The 24,659-nt window shown below is 59.7% G+C and overlaps 1 protein-coding gene across 3 annotated transcripts; it reads right to left on the reverse strand.

The window, feature by feature from the left end:
- Positions 1–1,471: 1,471 nt before the first annotated feature.
- Positions 1,472–24,157, reverse strand: Rcc2 (regulator of chromosome condensation 2). 3 transcript variants are annotated; one of them, XM_078025408.1, is made up of 13 exons: positions 23,967–24,157; positions 22,694–22,980; positions 17,175–17,268; positions 15,441–15,584; positions 13,185–13,316; positions 12,782–12,870; positions 11,491–11,605; positions 8,840–9,006; positions 6,954–7,134; positions 6,637–6,742; positions 5,823–5,895; positions 4,356–4,433; positions 1,472–3,740 (listed from the first exon to the last, which is right to left on the reverse strand). In XM_078025408.1, exons 2-13 carry the CDS (start codon positions 22,970–22,972, stop codon positions 3,636–3,638), a joined length of 1,563 nt encoding a protein of 520 aa, XP_077881534.1. In that variant the 5' UTR covers positions 22,973–22,980; positions 23,967–24,157; the 3' UTR covers positions 1,472–3,635. The 3 variants fall into 3 exon arrangements, with proteins under 3 accessions (XP_077881534.1, XP_077881533.1, XP_077881535.1); XM_078025407.1 differs by lacking the exon at positions 23,967–24,157 and adding an exon at positions 23,590–23,719; XM_078025409.1 differs by lacking the exons at positions 22,694–22,980; positions 23,967–24,157 and adding an exon at positions 21,862–21,921.
- Between the last annotated feature and the right edge of the window lie 502 nt (positions 24,158–24,659).

Raw genomic sequence — 24,659 nt, forward strand, 5'->3', positions numbered from 1 at the left:
CCTGGGCCCCGTCTCTGGCTTGGGGCCACGCTGTCCACCAGCGCGTGCTGATGGAGGTCCCTGGGCCCTGCAGGGTGAGGGATGGAGGTCCCAAAACTCCAGCACACATCCCCCCAAGACAGGCATCTTCTAGTTTTTGTGTCCCAAGCTGTCCCTCTTGGGGACTCCACAGCACCCCCACTTTGTTGTTGCTGCAGGGCTGGGGGCGGAACCCAGGGCCTCGAGCACGCTGGGCAAGCACTGCGCAAGCGCTGTACCGCGGAGCCCCACCTGGCCCTCCATTTTGCCTTTAAAACATTTAAAGAGAAACTGGGGTGCAGCTGCCTGGCATGCCTGAGGCCCTGGGTCCCGTCCCCAGTGCTGTGGGACTGTTACCCCCACCCCAGCCCCTGGGCTCAACGCCAAGTGAACGCGTGAGGCAGCTCCTGAGGTTGGTCTAGCACTGTCACTCTATAGTGACAAAGGTCCTGAGTGACCCTCTTTGGTCCCCACCCTCCCCATGTACTCAGGCCCCAGGCCAAGGGCAGTACTGGACAGGGCCAGGAAGTCCCCCCAACTGCATGTCCCCCCCAGGGCCCTAAGGAGCGGCAAGGGCACGGGTGAGGCTGCCGGCCTGGCGGGTGGCAAGACACCAGCTCTGTGGCCCGGAGCCCCAGGACCTGTCCTCCACCCTCAACGTCAGCTGGGCCAGCCTCCCTGGTGGGGAGGGAAGTCCCTGGGCCTGCTGCCAGGGTCCCCAGGGTGGCCGAGGCTGCGCAGTCTCCGTAGCTCCCCTTCCTCTATGAAAGGGGGAAGGGGACGGCCGGACCTCGGGACTCCTGGTGTGGGTCACAGGAGGCATCACGGTGCCCCTGCTCACTGGTTCCAGCGCGGCCGAGGGGTGGCCTGCGTCCCTTCCCACGTGGCCCCGAGCAGCTGGGAAGGGCAGAGGTGAGGAACACAGGCCTGGCCCTGGGTCCCCCCCGGGGGCAATGGCCACTGTCGCTGCAGGGAGGAGTCTGGGAGGTGAACACACCTGCTCCTTGGCATCCAGTAGAGGCCATGTCCCTGACGAGCCCCTGGCACTCCCACACCTGCCCATTAGCCCACCTCGCACGCCCAGCCTGCCCCTCCACCTGGCCCAGACACTTTTGTCACCCGACAGCTGGGCAAGATGGCTGGAAAGTCCACGTCACAGTAGGGACTCTGCCACTGCGAGAACTGTGCCCGCAGTGAAGGCGCGACAGACCAAGCTGCGGCCGTCTGCGCATCTCCAGGTGCCAGGGACGCGCCAGCCACAGGCCCTGCAGCACGTATCCAATCCCAGCAAGATAAACCACCTCTCCCAAGGGACCGTCCCGTCCCATCCCCTCCCGAGGGAGGGTTCCATCCCCTCCCGACCCGGCCTCTGGTGGGTTCTGCACACAGGAGCTGAGGGGGGGCCCCGAGCGGCACCTCTGCCTGAAAAAGAAATGCCAACACCAAGGCGGAGTCAACACGACGCCGTTTATTTAAAATGCTTACTCCAAGAAATATATATATAAAAAAAAATAAGACAGTTACAGCACTAAACCAGGCACCTTCGACCAAACCACACGGTCCTCTGGGCCCTCCACCTACGCCTCCTCCAGGGCCCTCCTTCCCGACAGGAGACGCTGGAAGCTCTCAGGACCACGGAGCACAAAGCGCGTCCCCACCCAGGCCACTCTACACCCTCTTCTGGACATGCAGGATGCCCCCAACTCCTGCCTAAGGGGTATCCCCTCCAGGAAATTCATGTGACAATTCTACATCAGGAGAAGGGGTGCAAGAGGGCACAGGACCATCCTCCCTGGCAAGGCCCCTTTCCTGCCCGGCTCCCAGCAAGGGCCCTGGACAGGGTGGTGGGCTGCTGATTTTAGATTTGTTCCTGAAGATCTGAGCCCAGCTCAGCACAGGGCAGCGCCCAGCCTACTGTGTCCTTGTCCCTCTTGGTGACCACACAACTCGGGGAAGACCTCCAGGGTACAAGGAGCACAGATGCCCAAGCCACACACCAGGAAAGAGACCTGTCCAGGGAAATGATTAGGTCCACGCACAGAGGGCTCAAGTGGAAGGCGTCTGGGGGTGACTTGGACACATCAGGCCAGTCAGCAGAGCCCGTCCCCTGGACCTCAGGCCAGCACAGATCAGCAGGGACGAGCGTGAACTCAGACCCGTGTCTTCGACACAAGCTTATGTCCCACGAGGCCACAGGACGGGCTGGGACAGACATTTTACATGCCCAACAAGAGCAGAAGTCACTTCTGGAGCGACTGGGGTAGGAGGACAGGAAGAAGGTCAACGACAACTCGATCATTTTTGGCATTTTAACATCGAGACGATGACAAGTGGTGACAACAGAAGAAGCAAACACAAAGGCTGCGGCCAGCTCCGGGCCCCCCCACCCTCGCCCCATGAGCACCACTGACTACACATCTACTTAAAGCACCCAAACCAGCGCAGACCCTCTGGAGCCCGAGAGCCACCAGGGCTGTCGCCTCGCTCGGGTCCCAGTGAGGAGGGTCCAGGAAGGCACCTCGGAGCTCCCGCCGCAGTCACCACCAGGGACGGGCTCGGCAGAGGGCACTTGACGGGGAGGCGGGCGGCATCCCGGCACCTGGGCTGACCCTCGGGGCAGGGCTTCTTCGGGAATCCGACTATTTGGTACCAGAGCCAAGCAACCGTGACTGAGGAGCGCGGGAGCCGAAGAACAGCCTCGGGGAACCGGCCGGCCCGCCCTGGGCAGGGCGCAGCCAGGACAGGGCCTGAGTGCGGGGCCGCGGGCGGCCACTCTTCCTCTGCAGGGACAGGAGAGCGCTCTTCCCCTGCCGGCTCTGGCTGAGGACTTCTGATTGGTGAGCGCTAGTGACACCAGGCCTGGGCTCCCCTGGGAGCCATGAGGCTGGACCCTTCAACAAACACAGCCGGTCCCCCTCTGCCCTCCATGTCCCCGCGGTTCCACGATCACCTGATTTGCATTTGGACTTTTTTTTTTTTTTTAAACAGCTAGAGTAGGTATAAATGGCTAAACACAGACCCCGAGGCCCCCGCCGGGAGGGTGGGGGTGGCAGATTCTGCAGTGAGGCTGTGGCTACAAGCAGCAGAGGGGCACACACACTGGCCTGAGCCAGTCTGCGCAAAAAAAGCAGGCAAGTGACCCGGATGCATCCGAAGCACGAGAGCATGGTTTGGAGGGAGGTGGCCGTCTCCGGGACGGCTTGGTCTAGATGCTGCTGGTTCCCAGGAGGGACGTTTTTGTCTGAGTAAATAAGTGGCGCTGCCTGTCCCAGGCAGCGCCCCCGCGGATCACAAGGCTAAGGACAGCTGGAGTGGGGGCCTGGGCTGTGTTTAGGAGGGACAAGAAATACAACTTAAAAAACCTAGATTGCTCAAGTTTCTGCCTCTCTTGTAGGAATGGTAGGTCAACTATGAGCAAATATTTTAATTAAACATCGAAGGGAGAAAAAAACACTTTGGAAAGCAAACAGGAAAAGGTAGTTAACGTTGAATCACGTAGAAAACGGAACCTCAGGGAGTCTAACAAAATGCACCTTCGGTCAACTTTGCTTTTGATTCCTCGTCCGACTTCCCGTCCCAGTGCAGGTGGAGTGACGGCTGCCACGGGTCGCGGCGCCTCAGAGCGTGCGCGGGTTGTACTCCGGAAGCCGCTTCAGCTTCTCCTTCTCGGTCTCGCTCTCGTCCCGTGCGATCACCAGGGAGTGTGAGTAGCCCATGGCTACCTGCAGGGACAAACCAGGTTGGCTGTGCCAGGGCAGACACGCACGGGGCGAGGGACAGCAGCACGTTGGTCTGTGGGCTGCCCGGGAGGTCAGCATGGGGAAGCCCCCTCCCACCCTGAAGACAGTGTCCTTGCAGGGTGGGCCGCTGTACCCTCCCAGCCAGAGCCTCCAGGCTGCCAGGGGGGGCCCAGATGGAAGGAGGCCCGCTGAGCCCTGCTGGCAGGGACTGGCAGGGACACGGAGACCCAGCTCCCTGTTCCACCCGCCTCCCTGGATCACGATGCCACCATGAGCGAGGCACACACCCACCGTGTCTCTCCACAGGCCGGGCCTGGCGCTGCCATCTGCCAACCACCCTGGCCTAGCAGCACCTGTCACCTGAGCCACACACCCATCCTGGGGACAGAGTCACGTGGCTGAGTGTATGGGTATCACAAGGAAAAGGCCAGCCGCCGGCCTTCTGGCCAGCATTCTTCTGCACTTCTCTCCTGCCAACGGCCACGAGCCGTCAGACGTGCCAGAGGGCGGGCAGGACACCTGGCCAGCGAGCCGTCGCTCAGCACGCCGCAGACCCAGGGCACAGCAGGCTCACTGGCACCGTCCTCCTGAGCTCACCTGTTCTGAGAAGATGCCGTCCAGAGTCCTCACCTCTTGGGCCGCAGTGGAAGACTTGGGCTTATGGTCCCCGTAGCCCTGGAGACGCAAGTAGGAGATGCTCACCACAGGGACCCACGCGGCACACTCCAGAAGGGGAGCGCCACGGCCATCTGTACCCCACCAGCCCGGAGCCAGCACCCGGCCACTCTCAGCATGGGCGAGGAGGGCCCCTCAGGTCCACGGGGCCGGCGACTAGCCCTGGAGGAAGCCCAGGATGCTAGATCCTGACCTGGGCCCACGGGAGGGGGGGACCTTCCAGGAGCCTCCCGTGGCAACAGCAGATGAAACCCGAGGGAGGGGGAACTGGGAACTGCAGCTGTCAGGACCACAGCTGGTGGCCTGCGCCAGACGGCCGAGTGACCAGCAGGAACAGACGGGGTAAAGGCAGACGCCGTTGCCAGGGAGGATTCCAGCGCCCCAGGGGCCCGGCCAGGCGTGGAAGAGCCCGTGGAGGGCCGTGCTGGAGCTGGCCACAGGCAGAGCCCTGGGCGCAGCTGGGACAGGGCTGCAGGGTGAGGCAGGACCTCCAGCCCCCAGCCAGGTGGGCCCCCAGGCCGTGGCTCACACCTCCCCACATGTACGGCTCCGGGAGCCGCGCGCCTTCTCAACCCTAGAGGTTTCCCCCAAAAGCCCCCTCCTTGCTCCCGAACTGTAATACTCGTGTTTAGAGGGAAACGTCTATTCCTGAGGGGCCTCAAGAAACCCTCCCGCCGCCTCAGACCAGTCACAAGAAAGCAGGCAGCTCTTGGTGGCTTGCTCCCTGTGTTCCGCCTGCCCCACGTGGACACCCGAAGCGCAGGAGCAGCAAGGCCAGCCATCCCAGAGGCTGTGCAAGGGCCGGCCCTCCTGACCGTCTCCACCCCACGCCAGCAGGAAATGGGGAGATGAACCAAGACGAACCGCCAAGGCCCAGTGAGCGCAGCAAGACCCGCCTGTAGCAGCCCAGCCTCAGGCCACCGCCCACAGCATGAGCCGCAACCAAGAACGTGCAGCAGAGAGTTCACCAAGCAGCAGGGCCTCAGAGCAAGGCCAGGGGACGGGGAAAGGCCAGGGCAGGGGAAACCGAGGGCCACTTGTTCTGACCTCATTCCAGCCACTGAGCTTATAAGCAGGAACACAAGAAGAAAGTGTCCCTAAATCACCTCCACGGCAGGCTGAGGGCACACTGCCCTCTGGACCATGCACACGGCCAAGCTAGACCAGACCCAGAGGCCCGTCCTCCTGTGGACGTGAACCTTCCGCCACAGGGAGGTGCCCTGACCCTCTGCCTCCACGCCACGCGGGGACCACAGCCACTCACAGCCTCATCGGCATAGAACCGTCTCTGAAGCTTAACGAGACCCAGAGGTCTCGGCAGACCACCGCACCCACGTTCTCCGCCCCCGTGCAGGAGGTGCTCGCCCGGCCTGGGGGCCACCGACTCACCAGCTCCCCGAAGGTCGGCGATGGGCCCCAGCTGATGGTGCTCTCGTCCGCCGCCACGATGATGCTGCTCTTCCTGCAAAAAGGCAGAGGCCGTCACCACCCACCCTCCGCCGCATCCCAACCGGCCAGGGGCCAGCATCAACGTCGGGGCCTCGCCCAGTGCCCCCGCGGCATGCCCACCCCGCGCTGCACGCCAGGGAGCAGAGGGCTCCTCCTGAGCCCAGAGATGACCCTGCACAGGACACTGTGCCTCAGCAAGGCCCAGAGCCCCTCACAGGGCCAAAGCCAAAGTCGGGGGGCCTTGTGGCCCACTCTGACTGGGTGTGGGGGCTCAGAGGAAGGTGGGAAGCACACCCTGGGCAGAGGAGGCTGAGGCAGAGGGATGAGGTGGTGGCCCACTCCCAAGGGACAGACCTCCACCCACGGGAACCCCTGGGGGGGTCTGTACGCCAGACCAGTCCACACGGCCCCTATCCACACACCACCCGCCCACTAACAGTCCAGCCAGGAAGAGGACAGCCGGGTCTGGTTCCCCTTCCCGGGCGTTGAGAACTGAACTGCCCTTTCCCACCGAGAGCACAACCACCTCTCCTGTGCTGCTTCTGAGAACAAAAACCTTTAAAGTGACTTTTCTTCCCGTGAAGACAACGAAGGGGACATCTGTCCTGGCACCCCAAGCCCTCACTCATCACCTCGGCTGTACCTCATGCCTGGACAGGGTGACCGACCGACGGTCAGCAGGCACCCCCAGGCTGTGTCAGCTACCCTGGGGAGGGAAGAACATGGGACACGTGCGGGAGCCACTGCCACCTACCCACACGCCAGGCTTCGGATCCTCCAGCCGCAGAGATCCTGCACTGCTTTCGGGTACATGGTGGACTCACGGGAGGTGTTGGTGGCCCCCCAGAAAAACAGGCCACCTGGAGGCAGACAAGAGATGTCACCGTGAGCAAGTGTCTCAGGAGCCGACGCAGCCCGCCAGGCCACACCGGGGACAGAGTGAAGTGCGGGTCTCGGCACAGGACAGTGGCTACATGGTGCCCGTAGGAGCAGTGATCTATAAGGAGGGGAAAACCAAACCCCGGCTCTGGACACCGCCACCCTAGGGACAAGCGCGAGGACACCACTAACCCACTTCGCTGACGGCAAAGGAGCAGGTGTAGCCAGCGTAGATCTGGGAGGCCCCTCGCCCCGGGAAGTCGAAGAGCTTCACCAGGCGCGGCACCATCTCGTCCTTCTGCTCCGCGTGGCCCAGCCGGCCATAGCCACCGAAGCCCCAGGAGAAGACACGCTTCTGGGAGTCCAAAACCAGCTGCAAGGACAGGGACACGGGCTGAGCCACCAGGCCTTCCCAGGAGGTGACGGGGTCACCATGTCTGTAGGAGAGCCTGCAGCAGCAGTTACAGCGAAGGGCAGAGGGACCGTCCACACCTGCCTGCAGCCACAGGGAGGTGGCGCCTGGAGCAGGCCAGGGGCGGCACGCGGGCTCAGGCCTGCCTGCTCTGCCAGGGACCCTATTTTTATTGCAGATCTCCCCTCATCAGAAGCAAGAAGGCTCCGTCTGCAGACCGCAGGCCAGCACATCCCATTTCCTTTTAAAATAACAGCTATGCTGCAGGAAGAGCAGGAGGGAAGGCTGCCTGTCCTGGACCGTCCTTGCGCTCCCCGCACCTGGGCCCTGGTGACGGGAGCAATCACCACTGTATGGGATCTCCCCTTTCCTGCTCAGCAGCACAGGGCTGGGGCGTGCTCTGGGAGCGGCGCCTGCCCAGGGTGCCAAGGCCTGGTCCACTGCCCAGCCCGAAAAACTCTAAGTAAAACAACAGATAAGAGCCTTTTAGGTCAAGTTTAACAGACGGGTGTGGTGGCGCATGCCTATATTTCCAGCAGCTTGGGAGGCTGAAGCAAGAGGATCATGAGTTCAAAGCCAGCCTCAGCAACTTAGCAAGGCCCTAGGCAGCACTCAGCTAGGCCCTGTCTCTAAAAAATGGGAGGAGGGGGAGCCCTGAGGATGTGGCTTAGTGGTTAAGCACCCCTGGGTTCCAATCCTCAGTAACAACAACAAAAAACTCTTTAACAAAATCTAACCTTGTTTCCCAGACTACACTATATAAAATAGAACCTCAGTTTCTGGATTTGCAAGAACTAAACCGCCTCCTTGCCAGATCCTAACCTAATCCATGTCCGACCATGGGGAAGAGCACCCCGAGGGAAGGAAGTGGCCTCCAGACACTAACACACATGCACAGGCCAGGGCACACCTGCAGCCCCAGCAACTCAGGAGGCTGAGGCAGGAGGATCACAAGTTCCAGGCTAGCCTCAGCAATTTAGTGAAGCCCTAAGCAAGTTACTAAGACCCTGTTTCAATAAAAAGGGGGGGGGGCGGTGTTTGCTGTAAATGTTGCCCAATGGTATACCACCTCTGGGTTCAATTCCCAGTAACCAAAATAAAAAACTAAAAATTAAATGAAAAGGGCTGGAGGGACTGGGGATGTGGCTGTGGCTCAGTGGCAGGGGATTTGCCTTGCACATGGGAGGCCCTGGGTTCAATCCTCAACACCACATAAAGAAACAAAATACAGATATTGAAAAAAAAACAGTCCTAAATCCTTAAAAAAAAAAAAAAAAAGGGGGGGGGGCGCAGAGAGGTGGCTCAGTGGTGGGGCCCTCAAGATACCACCACCCCTAGTGCCACAAACAGGAAATCGATGCAGAGCGCCACCCTGCGTCTGTCTGTGAGCGAACCTCCAAGGAAACAGCTGCCCCTGATGAGGCCCCTGATGAGGCTCTCCACCTGCAGCTCAGAAACACGTCCTGCGGGAGGGCGGTGTCCCTGTCCACCCGTGTCGAGCCCCTTCAGCTGGCAGCCTGCAGAGGCTAATGGAGGCAGGGACAGGAGCTTGGCCAGGCCCCTCAGGGAAGGCAGGGCGTCCACTTGGACCCGGTCCTGGCCAGTGCATGGATAACCCTCTGCGCCAGTGCGAAGCTCAGAAAACAGGAAAACCAGCGCCACTCACCGTGTGGTTGGCGCCACAGGCCACATCACGCACCACCACGTTTGGGACAGGCAAGATCTGCCCGTCTTTCGTCTTCTCGATGAAGATGGCCACCCTCCGGGGCACCAGCTCACAGTCGTACTCTATCCGCTGAGCCCGGGCAATGAACTTCCCGTCCGAGTTGTGTCCTGTGGTGACCAGAGCCTGTTGTCAGGAGCAGCACAGGAGGCAGGGGACCGGAGCTGAGCTCATTCACTACCACAGGTCCCCATGTCCCCAGCCCCGGCCCAGCAGGTCCTCCAGAGGGAGCCACAGCCCCCCTGGGGCCCACAAAACTGAGCGGGTGGGTGGGGACCAGATCAGAGCGAGTGACCGCAGGGACGAACTGACAGCAGCACTGCTGCGACACCTGTCACGTGCTTCTACACTCAGAGAGGACTCGCCACTAGCAGGAGCCTGGCTGCCACGCAGTCCTGAGGGGAAGAGGCCAGCGCCCGGAGCCCCAGGCTCTTAAACTGACCCTGAGCCCACACTCGGCTGTCGGCCTGTCGGCTACAGCGCTCTCGTGTCAGCCCACGGTGATGGCCGTGTGACATGCTGTTGTTGCACATGCAGCCTTCGCCGCTGTCTGAAACACCTTGACACACAGTCAAAATGAGCACCACAGTGTCCAGGTGGGTGACTGCACTGTTCTAAGACCAGCTTCTGGTAAGCAGGGAGTGCGACAGGAGCGGGTCCCTGACACTGCCCATCTCTTGCCCCTGCAACGTGCCTGTCCACTTAGAAATCTGCCCATTTTGTGGCTCGGACAGATGTGAAGCCATTATGGTGCAGGGTGGACACTTCAGGACATGCAGCTCTTAGACAACTGCTCAGACACTTCCTGCGGGACGGGGGAAGGGGGTAGGGGGTGTCCGGGTCCCGATGTTGGAGGAGCATGGCCATGGCCACTGCCTCTCACCAAAAGGAACGGCATCCTAAACACTAGTGCCAGGCGCAGTGGCGCACACCTGTCATCCAGTGCCAGGAGGCTGAGGCACGAGGATCCTAAGTTCAAGGCCAGCCCAGGCAAATCAGCAAGACCCTGTCTCAAAATAACATGAAATATGCCAGGGGGATGGGGTTGTGGCTCAGTGCTTGCCTAGCACGTGTGAGGCTCTGGGTTTGATCCTCAGCACCACATCAAAAATAAAAGTGTCCATCTACAACCCAAACCAAGAACTTTAAAATATTAAAAAAGAAGGAAAAAAAAAAAAAAAGCTAGGGATGTTGCTTGCTCAGTGGCAACATCCAGTGGCAAAGCGCCCCTGGGCCCTGTGTGGACACTGCGCAGCAGCTCCCACCCTGCCTGCACCCTGCAGGAGCCAGGGCCACGCCACCTGCCTCACAGCGCTGGTGCTGAGCCAGGCGGTCCCAGAGGGTGGGGAGGCACCTTCGAATTGCTGTTCCCCCCACCTCCTTTGAAGGAGCAGCACACCCTGCCTTTCCCAGGGACAGGCCAGCAACCCCTCCAGGCCATGCGGACTTCCAGAAAGGCGATGGCCTGCGGTGGGGAAATGCAGCGCCTATAGCTCGACCCAGGGAGCGCCTGCTGGTGACAGACCTGAGGCTGCCACGTGACTCTCCAAAGGGACCCGTCTGGGTTGGGCGAGATGGTGGATGCTGAGAAGCAAGCTGCTCGGCTGAGAAGACAAGATGCTCTGGGTGCAAACCAAGCAGCTCCGTCCTCAGTGGGGCCCGTACACAGCAACTGCTCTGCCTTCGCCACCCCGAGAAACCAAGGCAGCAGGGGAGCGGCCCACGTAGCAGGAAGCACAGATGCGCACTTCCGCGTGGAGCCCGGGGCTGGGTGCAGCACGAGGCGGTGGCCATGGCAACGCTCCCCCAACAGAGCCGCAACCTGCACGGCTGGGCACGGGGGGGGGGGGGGGGGGGCTGTTCCTTCTCACGCACTTCTGACTGGAGCTATATTTAGTTTCAGAGTCACCGTCCCCTGAAGTCTAAGGCCAACACAGCGCTCTGCCTTCTATTTCACGCCTCTCCACCTGCTCTCTGCTTCGGAGGGTGCTGCACCAGGTGCAGGCAGCCCAGGGGCCAGCAGGGGGCGCCCGCGCCTCACCGCCTGCTCCAGCTCCTGGGAGGGGGCTGGAGCCACAGGCCAGGAGGCACCCGGGAAAGCACCCTCCAGGGAAGAGAGAATGGAGAGCTGGCGACATTGGAAGGGAGGGTTCCCACACCTCCTGAGACCTGCAGGAGTGACCAGCTTTTGAACAAGCACATCCTGCCAAGGGTGGAGCGGGAAGCTCCCTGCTCCGTGGCACACAACTGGAACATGGCCCGTCTCACGCTGCAGGAGCCCCTCGTGTGAAAAACCAGAGAAAAGTATCTATCTCTTTTCCTTTTTCTACAACTTTGAGATTCTTGCATAAATGGATCTTCAAATCAGAAAACAGCATCTTTCTTCAGGCTGCACCCCGACTTCACGGAGGCAAACCGCTAACCCGCTGGAACCCTGCGAGCGGCGGCTCCCCGCTCCGCCAGGCCCACTTAGTGGGAGAAGCTATTATCTGAGATCAATCACCAAGTTCCTAACACATGTGTGCGGCCCCCACTGGCTTCTGGTTCTAAATATACAGTTAGATTACAGAGCTTTTAAAAACACACTTCCATACCCAGCTGGCCGTACTCAGGGCACCCAAAGGAATAGAGGTTTCCTTTGCAGTCCATTATCATGCTGAATTCAGCCCCGCAGGCCATTTTGGTAATTGGCTGGCCGTTGTACATTATCTGAAAAGAAAAGACAGTGGACTTTCAGGCATTTTTCAAAAGACTGATAAAAAGTCTCTCCCTCTCTGCATGAGGCTGTGACACAAGATTACCAGGCTTCAAGGAGAGTTAATGACTCCCCCATTCTGAAGGCCAAAGCCCAGAGCACAGGGAAAACGCAAAGACTGGAATCTGGGAAAGAAACGCCCCCACCCCACCCCCAGAGAGTAGCCACAGAAGCAGGACTCATATTCTGGGAATCTGCACCCTGAAAGCGCCCAGCAGCGTGCCTCACACATCCTACTGCTTGACGAATCCCAAAATCCACAAGCAGGAGAACAAGGTCAGAGAGCACACCTTGCCCTGTCACCTCTAAGCCTCACTGGAGTCACCAACTCCAGGATCAGCTCCAACTTTAAAAATAACAAACAAACTCTTTTAAAAAGAACCACTTAAAAAATTCTCATTTGCTCCTCAAGCCACTGATTACTGAGTCTTCAACTAGAGGCATAAATAGAGGTTAAGATGGTTCAGAAAACGGTAGTGATGGCTGTCACTTAACCTGGGATTTGAAAACCAATGAGGACATCGAAACACTTGCTGCTGCTGCCAGTCAGGCTGGAAGGGCCGGGACAGGAAGGGAACAGAGGGCAGGAAGACGCAGACCTGCCACCCGGCACAGGAGACAGAGGCCGAGAGGGAACCAGACCTCAGACCTTGTCACGACAGCCCTGACCCACTCTGCCACTCTGCCACCGTGCAACTGTGCTTCAGAGCTGTGGCGAGCAAGACAGGAGCACTTCAAACCCCCAGGCTGCAGCGAGCTGGCTCCTGTCCAAGATCAGGAAAGCCGGGTCCCACCTCCACCACTGAGGGCGGACTGGTGGCCAGCATCCTGCTTCATTTCTCAGGTAGGAATCCCACCCCTCAAACTTGATCTTCGGTGTCTTAGCAAAGAGAAACTGCGTTCTGAGCAGCTGGCAGGTGACTGCACTCAAGGTCAAAACAAAAGCATTTGCAGATGAAGACAAACTTCCATCCATAGGACATCTCGCTTTCTTTAGCACAGAACAGACTCAACGCAAGGTCTTGACACTCGTTTTCTTTGCAAGGAAAAGGGCTTTCAAGACGCGCCTTGACCTGACCACAGGCTGAACCCGTTTAAAACACTCCCGCCTGTGAAGCCGCCCCACATACCTGCGCGGGGCTGGGGACAGCGTCCGTCTGGTTGCCTAGCCCCAGCTGCCCCATTTTGTTCTCTCCAAAAGCAAACACGGAGCCCGTTTCTGCAAAGAGAGAAAAACATCACAAAAGGGAAAGTAACGCTGAATGTTTTAAACTAGATTTGGAACCAAAGGCATCAAAATAATACAAACAGCTCATTTCCAGGCGGAATGTGAAACAGTGTCCAAAAGAGCTTGGGGCAGGAGGCCAGCTCGAACCCCACTTGGCATCAAAAGCTGGGGGTGCAGTTTAGAAAGGCCATGCCACCTGTCCCAGTCTCAGATGGGCTCCCTGCCCCAAAAGCCACCCAGCACCCAGAGGCCAAGTCATGGCAGCAACTCCACCCAACCCCAAGGTGACGCCCTGGGCCACTTACCCGTCAAGGCCAGGGTGTGGTTGCGCCCACACGCAGCCGATACAATGGCCTCGTGGCTGAGGGACTCGATGAGTCTGGGGGCCTCAACTCTCTTGGTGTCGCCATGGCCCAGCTGCCCCTTCTCATTTCGACCTGCAGATCACAGCTGGTTGGGGGGGAGCGGGGTGGCAGGCAGCACTGCAGAGGTGCCCCACAGTACCCCGGGACCCACCATGCACCCAGAGGGAGCCTCCGACCCACAGCCAACAGCCAGGAGAGAAAGCGGCAGCTTGTGAGACCCTGGTGCCACCCCTGAAGCCGTCCTCTAGTGGTGGCCAGCTGCAGGTACCTGCTGCACCGTCCCCAGCCCTCAGGTCCCCCTTTCTGCCTCGGTGACAAGGACCCACTCAGTGCACACCGTCAATTCTCTGGTACCCCAGAAAATGCGAGAAGGGCTCCATGCAGCCCGGGGCCACCCACAGGCACACTCTGGCCACACGAGCCCTGGTCTGGAGGCACTGACGCCCTGTCATTCTCTTTAGGGCAGGTTCAACAGTGACCACGCTGACACCGGCTCCAAGGGGCACCGCCCCAGCGTCTGGGGATCGACCTTGGATCATCTGGTTTGGGCCCATCGTTCCTCCACTTTCCCCAGCTGCCCCCCAGACCACCCCTCACAGGACCCCACGTCCGTGGATCAGCCCTGGTGCCAAGGGAAAGGCCTGCTGCACACACATGCCCTCCTGCCACCGAAGCCACCCACACTGCTCCCGCGGCCTTGGCCACGGGACGGCCCCTGCACTCACACAGGCCTGAGGGGACCACGGCAGTGCACAGGCCTCTGGGAAAACCACTTGCACCCCAAGATGGACACAGGTGGGCCTCAGGGAGAGCTAGACACAAGTCGGCCCTGCCCAGTGGCCAAAGAACCACACGCCTCACCTCGCCTCGCCTCGCCTCGCCCTGGGGAGACGGGAGGCTTAGAAGAGCTGAAAAGTCGAGGACTACGAGGGGCAGGAGGGGTGGATTCAGGAAGGAGACCCTCCCCACACGCCCCAGCAGAAGAGAGGCCGCTTGAGGACCAGTGCCCTGGCGGGAGCGGCACAGCAGCCACACAATGGGCTCTGCCGCGCGCACACACAAGGCCCAAGGGTGGCGGGATGACCCCTCCCCTGGGGGCCAGTGCTTATGGCCACTGTACTGCAGCCCTCCAATTCAAGTGACCACCAGTGAGTAGATACGGGGCATCGCCAGCACGTCCCCTGGCACTGCTGCCCGACCCAGGCCACTCGCCCTTGAGCTGGGACTCATCAGACGTGATGCTGACGTGGTGCTCCTGCCCACAGGGTCAGCACAGAGACGCTTCTGGAACCACAGCCTAAGTGTCGCGCAGCAAGGAGAGCAGGAGGGGCTATTTTAAGTCGGGAACAAACATGAAAGCCCCAGCCCCGTGTCAGGGCATGAAGCAGGACGGACGACGAGGCAGGGGACACGCCCCATGCCAGGGAGAAACCAAAATCGGGGCAAATGTCGGCATGTCATCAAGAGCCTGTGAAGGATAAATCTGGGCCAGACACTTGTTAGTTTTTTTTTCCAACAGAATTACAAAATTAGCCCAGAGCAGGGAGACGACAGATGTTAATATATTTGGACTTTGGTTCAGCAGCTCATGAAAAAAAAAAAAAAAAAAACACCAGTTCAAACACCAAAGTAAAATAAAAACGCATTACACGGACTACGAGTGGCCACGGGGCCAGAGCGAAGGGTGGGGACACCAACACAGCCAGCTGGCAGCAGAGCCCAGGAGCTGGAAGGGCTCGGGGGCCGAAGTAGCCTTGGGGACCACTTCACTAAGGGCCTGGAGGAAGGAGAGGCAGCCCAGGGGGACAGGCAGTGGGAGGAGGGTGACAGGGCAGCCCGAGGGCCCAGGGCACCAACACAGGGACGACCATCAGGACATCCTCAGAACAGGCGACGAGCCCCAGCCCAAGATGTGCGCAAGCCAGAGCCAGACGCAGTGTCTTGTGACAAGCACCAGTGGCACTCCAAGCGTGAGGACACAGGCCCTGTGCCACACGGCGGGCTGAGGGTCAGCACGCCCGACACAGGGCTCTAGGAACGGGGCCACCAGACGGCGACTGGGGCGAGGGCCGTGGGGTTCGGGAGGCTGGCCGGGAATCAGGAAGAGGAAGGGTGGCTGCAGAGGAGCAGGCCTCGGGAAGGGACAGGCACGTGACCGGGAGCAAGTGGCCCGCACCCGCCACGCACGGTACTCACCCCAACTCCACAGCTTCCCTTCCGTGGTGATGAGGAGGCTGTGGGCAGCACACGACCCCGAAACCACCGTTCGCACCCGTACCCCTGACAGGCACCCATACCTGTGGGGTCCCCACAAATTCTGACCAAGATTGCGGTAAGCAGCTGCAAAGAGAAGGAGAAGGCTGGTCACAGGCCTGCGGCCGGGAGGGAGCCCTGCACACAGCAGGAGCCACCAGGCACTCCAAGGGCGCTGCACTGGCCTGACAAAGGAGGCCACGTGAGGACAACACGGGCACCTGGAGTCTCTGTAGTAGCCAAGGGCCCCAGAACCAAACTGCCCGGGAGCCGGTGTGGCCCTCCTGTCACCCCACCTGCCCCCACTGACCCGGACACCTGCAGACGCAGACCACAGGCCGCTGTGACTGCGTCCACCTTGCGCTGGTGCCCGGGAGCTGGATCCTGCCCTCCCAGGGCCGGTCTGGCCTTCTGCAGCCTGCCTGCCAGGAGCACCAGGGGCCGCCTCCCGGCCGAGGCAGCCTGGTCCTCACGCTCTCCCCTTCAGAGCTGTGGCCCCACATGTCCCCACGCCGCCACCAGGCGCTTCATCATGTCTCAGGCACCTCAGCACCTAACTCCCCCACAACGCCCTTCCCCACCCCGACCTGTCCTTCCCGGTCTCTGGGAGCCCCCACCCCACCACTGGCACAGGAACCGCCCAAGCTGCACCCCAGCACGCAGCGCAGCCAGCCCTCCACTCCTGCTGCGGGAGCAGCCCGAGGCCTCTCGGTGCCAGGTACGTCACTAGCAGGAGATGGGGTGGGGACAGCGTCGCCCTCCAGATCCCACCACCCCATTAAGGATGGGACGTGTTGTCCCGAGCCCCTGAGAGCACTTCAAAGGACACTGCTGGGTCAGGGTCAGGGTCAGACTCGTCTCTGTCCTCTAAGGTCCTAACAGGGGCCACTCAGCAAAAAGCAAGACCAGCAAAGGAGCTGCCAGCAGCGGGCTGGTGTCACAGACCTGGGGTTTCTGGGGACCGGGCTGTGGTGCTGAGAGCCAGGCATTGCCCTGAGAGGTGCGCTGCTACCTGCGAGCGCTGCTGGGATTCCTGCCACCCTCATGGGACACCCAGTGTTTTGGCACTAGGGTGTGTCAATGTGCAAATATTTGTTTATGGGCATAGCGATGTGGGGAAGCACCGTGGGCACCTTTCCAAATGACACCAAGAGCCATAAAGCACGGCTCCCTGCCAGCCTGCTCCTGGGGCTATTTCTTCTGCAGAAAGACACCGTCTTTTCTCCCTTTTTTGGCACTGCACATGGAACCAGGAGCACTGTACCACAGGGCCACGTCCCCAACAGAATCTGGCTAAATAGCCCAAGCTGGCCTCAAACTTGTGATCCTCTTGCCTCCGCCTCCCAAGTCCCTGGGATCACTGGTGTGCATCACCGGGCCCGGCTGGACGCCAATTTTCTAAAGTCAACTGGGGACCAAATATTTACTTCTTGGGACTTCTCTGTTCCCCTCTCCAGCGACTGTTGTTTCTGTCAACCCAGTTCTCCCAACAGGCTGGCAGCTGGCAGAGCGCTGTGGACTGAGCATCTGACGTCTCAGCACCTGACACTCAACCAACACCTGGATGTCCTGGCCCCATCCAGCCTTTTCACAGTCCCTAGAACTGCCCCGCAGTGGACCGCTGGACATCTACTACACCCAGGAGGCACAAGCCATCTGAGGCACCGCTTCTCCTACCTTGTTGTTTAGGCACTTCTTTTCGACCAATCAAGTCCCAGTTGGTTGCCCCAAAAATCAGAAGCTGCCCTTTGCACTTAGACCCTTCAAGTTTCTAGAGACAGAAAGAAGGAAAAAATTAGCTGGTTACAGATGCTTCTAGCCCCCCGAGGCTGCCCAGCCACAGCTGGAAACAAAGCAGCATTTCTGTGTTGGCCCTTTCACACAGGGGCTCTAGGTCCCAGCCCTACCTGTCACCCCGCACCCCCACGCTCCAAGGTGCGTCACCCCAGACCCCCCATGGCCACTCGCTGGCTCTGCCTGGCCTTGTTTTTAAATAGCTTTTGCAAAACACTCAGCCAGATGGTGTTCCCCACCTCCACTCTGCAAAATGGTGTACAGAGAGAGATTTGCACCGGAAGGGCCACCAGGTCACACAAGGGAATCACAACTGGCACATTCTGGGGACCACGTCTGCACTTTCCCACAGAAGCACTGTGGTCCTCAGGGCCTGAGGCACTGTTCCCACGCCACTTCCACATGTTCATCACACCGCCATCCCCGTCCGCTGTCCTCCATGCCAGGAGCTTTTTCATGGGGACGTTGAGCTGGGGACATTGGGGATGAGCTGGGGACGTTGGGGATAAGCCTTCAACTTCTCCAGGAGAGTAAGGCAAGGGAGGACGCAGCGTTAGTAGTGGCAGCAGGGTCTGACACAGGTGGCTTTAAAGGCTCCCTCTCTGCTGCATGAGGCAGGGCCCTGCTCAGGGGGTCTTGGAGAGACAGTCACCTCCTGGTATCACCTCAATTCTCACCTCCACCAGCTTCAGCAAAGAAAGGTGGCAAGGTCCTGGGTTGAACCCCAGCACCACCAAAGAGAAAAGGTGCCCAAAGGCCACGGCCCAATTCTGGGCCACACTCGTAACACCCCCAGCACTTTTGTCTCTGAAATGTCAAAATGCACCCTTAAAAGTGATTCGAGTTGGACATGATGGCGCACACCTATGATCCCATCAACTCAGGAGGCTGAGGCACGAGGACCGCCAAGTTCAAAGCCAGCCTCAGCAACTTAACAAGGCTCTAAGCCATTTAGTGAGACCCTGTCTCAAAATGAAAAATAAAAAGGGCTGGGGATGTGGCTCAGTGGTAAAGGCCCTGAGTTTAACCCCTGGTACCAAAAAAAAGTGGGGTTATGGTACCTTTTACTGAATAAAATTGGAGGGGATTGAATGGAGGGGATTGATGGTGGCACACACCTATAATCCCACCAACTCAGGAGGCTGAGACAGGAGGATCGCAAGTTCAAAGCCAGCCTCAGCAACTTAGTGAGACTCTTGTCTCAAAAAAATTAAAAGGGCTGAGGAAGGGGACTCAGGGTGAGGCCGGGTTCGCTCAGTGGCAGAGCACTTGCCCAGCACGCTGCACACGCCCCGGGTTCCACCCCAGCACAGCAGAAGGACTGTAGTCAAAGACTCAGCCCTGCACAGCGTGCTCGGTCCACGCAGCCCAACTCTGCACACCAGCTGTCCCGCACACCAGGAGGAGAGCCCTCGGTTTTCACAACTGACACGGGAAGGCCTGGGGCAGAACAGGCAGCTCCAGAGCCCAGTCGTCCCGCTCCACTCAGAGACCTCCAGGATGGAGGTCCCGGCAGCGCACCCCACACATCTTCAAAGGTTACGTCTCCGAGGAGTTCACTCCTTTTTTGGGGGGAGGGTGTCGGGGGACTGGGGAGTGACTCAGGGGCACTTGGCCACTGAGCCACATCCCAGCCCTACTTTTTGTATTTATGTAGAGACAGGGTCTCACCGAGTTGCTTAGCCCCACTGTTGCTGAGGCTGGCTTTGATCCTCCTGCCTCAGCCTCCCGAGCCGCTGGGATTACAGGCTGAATTCTATTTCTTAAGGAACCTGGTGTCACAGGTACCCATCCCCACAGGATGGGCCCCACGTGCTCAGTCACAATTGTGACAGGAGGAAAGCGCCATCTGTAGACCATCCCCAGCCAGCACAGCAGGGGGCTGCGCCCAGAATGGAGCAGCCTGTCCTCTCAATTATTCAGAAATCGCCCTGTGGCAGAGGCACAGGCTGGTCACCCGCCAGTCGCCAGTCTCAGGTTACCCGAGTGGAAGCCTAGTCTCCCCTGGAACCCCCCCCCCCTTTGTCTAAAGACAGGTGCAGCTGGCGGCTGGAGGTGCTTCAGGCCTGCAGTCCGCGGTTCTGTCTGGTTCTGTCAAGGTGCCGTAGGAGAGGCCCTGGGTTCTCTGCCTAAGTCTCTGATTCATTCTCTACTACTCTTCAAGACAGCAGGCAGGACCCAGGAGGGGCTGAGGCCCTAGAGACGGCCGGGAGGAGGGTGCCAGGATGCCCCCCACTGCAGGCAGGCAGAGGTCAAACCACCCAACACTGAGACGCAGTCACCAGGGCCAGACTTCAGTGCTGTGGCCACCCCAGGACACGCTGCTCTGTCAGACCAGAGGGCTTAAGCTGTGAGCAGGTGGCCAGAACCTACTGCCATTGCTCGGGGCAGAAGGGGACTTCCCAAGTGACCTGGACACTTAGTCAAGGCCAGCTTAGCACTTACCAAAACCCCAGCCTTTCTGGTAAAAGATGTTTGTGAGAAACCAAGTCTACCCCGGTGACAGTGGCAGCTTCCCGAGGAGGGCGCGAACTGCCAGCCCGGCTCCCAGGCCGAGGCCCTCACAGCCCAGGTACAGGGACTGCCTTCCCTATGGGCTACACTATTACTTGTTACAAGCCCCTCACCTTCTCTCTATAAGTGAATTCTTCCCTCCACCTTGTATGAAAAAAAAAAACAACATTTTAAATAAGAAACGTTAATCAAAACAGCCTTAAATCACAGTCAAGGTCAGTCCTGGTTCTGGACTCAAAAGAGCCTACCATGTGGGATAAAGACCCGGGTGCTTGCTGGCGCTACCCAAGAGACCAGAGGAGCAGGCAGATGCCAAGTCAGGAGGGCTGGGAGGGGGGCTCAGTACAGCACGTGCTTAGCAGGTGGGAGCCTCGTGAACACAGGAAGGAGAGAAGGAAGGAAGGGTCAGAAAGGCTGTGCCCCTGGGTTATACCCAGGCCACTCTGACGGGCCACACCTGGCAGCTAAGATAAACTTGGTGGACACTGCTGGTGTCCCCCCAGGATGAGCTACTTCCTGACGACTGGTCAAGCACAGAGCCTCTTCAATCAACAAAATGGGATTTCTGATCCAAAGCACGTGCAGGAGGCCCGTTGGCAAGGCTGAATCTACCTTTTAATCACACCCATCCACCTAGAAGGCAGGCGTTCTTGAAGGGAGGAAGGCCACCAACAATGAATATCAACTAACACTTCAAGTTCAGCTTTCAGGTATTTATTCAGACCTTCCAGACCAGACAGATTTGTCTCAAGGTCCACAAAACCTTAGCAACTCGAAACTGGAAAAAGCATGAAGACGTGGACACCTTCGCCACTCATCTGTTCCACAGGACTCACTGTCTACATGGCTCATGATGACCAGGCCTGAAACGACCCTCGAGGAACAAAATGCTCATGTGACAAACTACACATAAGCCCCTGGCCCTCACAGGGCATTTTCCAGGACTGAAATCGTAAGAATGTTTGTAAAACTACCCATCCTTCATGGAAGGCAACTCTGCACCTGAGCACTCTGAACTCGGAACCCATCTTTCCCAAGCCGTCCTCTGCGCCCGGAGGTGAGGCAGACAGCAGGTCCCGCCAGGTCTGAGTCGTGTTCTCACAGCCCCTCCAAGCAGCAGAGCAGGGAAGTGAGGCAGGGACTGCGTGATCGTGGCAGCAGACAGGTCCCCAGAACTGCCTAACAGAAAGGCCAGGGACACTGGGCAGAAGAACAAGAAGCAGGGTGCCAGCCTAGGCCTGTGGGAACAGAATGGAGCCATAGGAGCCCAGCGCTGACCCTGAGCAGAACTCAATAGATGCCATCGGAAACACAAATGGAGACTCAGGTGTGTTTTCCACAAGGTGTAAGAGCATCATTTGTTGAAGTCTCAGTCTTCCTGGATTCTCTTGAGCCTAGGCAATGCTGACAACCCAAAAGAATCTGCTCAACAGTCCCCGCTTTTTTTTTTTTAAGAGAATGGACTAAAGAGAAAAGTATCTTTTGAATTCCTGTTTCTATGCATACTTACATATGACTTATCTACGTACATAAACAGGAATCCAAACTGGAATGACTGCTGGGCCTTGCTTCTGAGTTTGTCCTAACACACTGTGATGGGGGGCAGTGTCTGCATTAGATCTGTCAAAGGAAAGTAGTTCCTGGGTCCCTTTCTTGATACACTATACCACCCTGGTGTGAGCCAGGCCCAGGCTCTCAAACACAAGCCAGCCTTAACCCTTCCACTGGGAGAGCAGTAACAAAGCGCTTTCACACATTCAAGTCGCAGGGTTAAGGGTGCCGTCCTTTGGACACCTACTGTCCTGCCCTTTCTTCTTACCTTAGAAGGGTGTAGAAAGTGCACTACTGCCTGCCCTGCCTGAGCTGGGGAAGCACTCCATCCTCTCCTTAGCCCTCACCTGCCCTATGGGAAAAGCACCTGTGAGAGTAAGGGTCGTCTGAAGAGTATTAAGACTCCAAGTCCAAAAAGGAAGTTCCTACTCTTTCCTGTGGTCATCTGAGAATGTGGAGAGGATGCAGATCCCCTCCCAAAACAGAAATCTTGCAGCAAACTTACAAAAGTTCTACTGGGGATAGCGCGCGGGCTCGACTCTGCAGCCATGCAGGGACCTAAGATGGGTAGGCCATGGCTGCCACTGGGAGAAGCGAAGCCCACTCACCTCGTGAGAGGTGCTTCTTGACTGGGGAAGACCACGGTGCCCGGGCCAGCAGAAGGACCACCAGCCGCAAACAAAGCTCAAGCCCCTCTCCCCCCGGGGTGGGGGGTGGGGGGCGCACACTGCCCGGGAGGGACTCTGCGCATGCGTCTTCACACCCGCCGGCGCCAGCCGCCCCGCCTTCTCCGCGCGTGGACCGCGCAAGGCCGCAATGGGCATGCGCGGCGGCCGGCAGGCCCCGCCCCCCCGGGGCGCCGGAGCCGAGGCGGCGGGAACCTCAAAGCCCCGGCGCGAACCACCGCTCCCCGCAGGGCGCCGGCCACCCTCCCCGCCGCGCCCGGGTCCACAAGCGGGCGCGGGGACGGGGGCTGAACTCGGGAGCCCGGGATCCCATGCCGCCGTCCCAGTCCCAACGAAGTTGCCCAAGTCCCGGCTCCGGGCGGGGGAGGGGCGGGAGAGAGAGCCCGCGCGGCGCCGGGGGCGGGGCGTGACCCCCGCGCGGGCGGCGGGCGCGGGCTCGGCCGCCCCTCCCCGCGGCCCGGGCGCGCGCCCCAACGGCCAACGGCCCGCGCGGCCGTGGGGTCCGTAGGCCGCAGCCCTCCCGCCTGCCCTTTTGTTGCGCGGCGGCGGCGGCGATGATTCAGCCCACGGCCTGCGCCCGCCCGCGCCCCGCCAGCGCCGCGACGCCTGGCCCGCGCCCCCGCCCGCCCGCCCGCCCGCGGGCCCACTCACGACGCGCTCCTTGGTGTGCTCGGGCTCGGTGATGACGACCGCTGCGCCGCCCGCCTTGCCCGCCGCCGGCCGCGCCGCGCGCTTGCCACCGCCGGGGGCCCCGTCGAGCTCCAGGCCGTCTTCGTCGCCGCTGCTGCCGCCGCCACTGCTGCTGCTGCAGCGCTCGGGCCGCTCGCGCTTCCTGCCCGCCGGGCCGCCGCGCTTCCTGGGCGCCGCGCGGGCCGTGCCGTTGCCTGAGCTCGGCTCCTCCCAGGCCGCCGCCGCCTTCTTCCTGGGCATGGTCGCGGCTGGAGGGAGACACGGGGCAGCGGCGCACAATGGACGGGTTATAAACTGCGCGGGGGGAGGGGAGGAGACGAGCCACCCGGCCTCCACTTCCTCCCCTGCCCTCCCCAAAGTGGCGGCCGCGGGGTGGGCGGAGGGGTGCGCCGCGAGAGGAAATCGCGCCCCTCCCGGCCAGGCCGGCTCCTCCGGGGAATCCCGCATGTGGTGGGCTCCGGGGAAGCCGGGCGACCCCGACCCACCCCAGGCAGGCTTGTCCACGAAGCATCGCAATTGCACCCCGACCCAGAAAAGTACAGGGGAGGGGAAAGGGTCCCCCATCCGCTGGATTCTCATTGCGCAAGGCTTCGGGACACTTTAAAGATGCCCTGGCACCCCCGGTGGCGAAGAAGCCCCCTCTTCCCCGGCCACCCAACCTGCTGCTTTTGTCCCCGTGCCCCCTCCCCAAACCCAGTCGGTGTAATGCAAAGCTTTCCCTTCCCGCCGGCCCGAGACCCCAAATCCGCCCCAGCCCGGGCGTCGGGACCTCGGGCTCTCGATTAACCGGGTCCTTCGCTGCCCCGCGAAGGGAGTATTCGGAATTAACTGGCCCCCAGTCCCAAACACCTGCTCACACAGAAAATGAAACTTTAATGGGGCCAACTTTGCCGGCCGTGTAGCGGCCGGCCTCCCCGGCCCGCTCGCCGCCGGCCCCCGGCGCCCTGCGCGCTCGCCCGGTCTGCTTTTGCTGCTGCTTTTTTTTTTTTTATTGATTTTGAACAATGGGATCTCTGTCTGTCTCCGATTAAACCACGTGGATCCGCCTTCCTTCCCCTTCTTATTCATTCAATCCCCCCCACCCCCCTTCCCCCGTTTTTTTTTTTTTTTGCTTTTTTTTTTTTTACCTTTTCTCTGTTCAAAAAAAAAAAAAAGAAAAAGAAAAAAATCAGAAGGGGGAAAAAAAACTTTCCCAGACCCCGCAGACTGATAGCTGTCGATTTTCAGCCCCTACCTGGTTGGAGTGATGTGAAACCGAAGAGAAAAGGAAGAAGACCAACTAAAAGACGGACCGGAGGGCTTCTTTTTTTTTTTTTTTTTTTTCCGGCCCAGACGAGGGCTCCAGCCCACTCACCAGATACACTTAAAATGTAAATACGAGCTTCCAGAACAAATGCTACAACACAAAACAGAAACACATGTGCGGCCGGGCGGCAAGCGAGCGCGCGGAGGGGCGGGCGGCGCGGGGCTTGGGGCGCGCGCGCCCCCTGCGGGCCGGCGGACCTGCGCCCCCACCCGCGCGTCCGCCCACCAGAGCCGGCGCCGGGCGCCACGCTGCAGACCTGGCCCTCCCCGCTCCTGCGCGGTTCGCAAGCCTGCGAGCGCGCCTGGGGCCTTCCACGCAACGCGTCCTGCGCATCAGAGACGTCTTTGGGGCTTAGGAGAGTGTTGGATTGTTTTTCCCCTGTACGTCTAGACAGGTCACCTGAGGACACTCGCTGTAAAATAGTTACTTTGCTCACGCAGCAGCCAACAAGGGACGTGCCCTAATTGAGTGATTGGAATGAAAGATGAATTCAATTTGAATAACTTTCCTATGTTAGAGTCTGGATTTTTATTTTTGTACGGAACTGTCCCCACTATGTATCAAGGAGCTGTTACACTGTTACGTGGTCAAGTTACATAAAGGTGTGATATATTAGTGAAT

This window comes from Ictidomys tridecemlineatus, chromosome 11 (genome assembly GCF_052094955.1).
Source record: "Ictidomys tridecemlineatus isolate mIctTri1 chromosome 11, mIctTri1.hap1, whole genome shotgun sequence".
Classification (NCBI taxonomy): Eukaryota; Metazoa; Chordata; class Mammalia; order Rodentia; family Sciuridae; genus Ictidomys; species Ictidomys tridecemlineatus.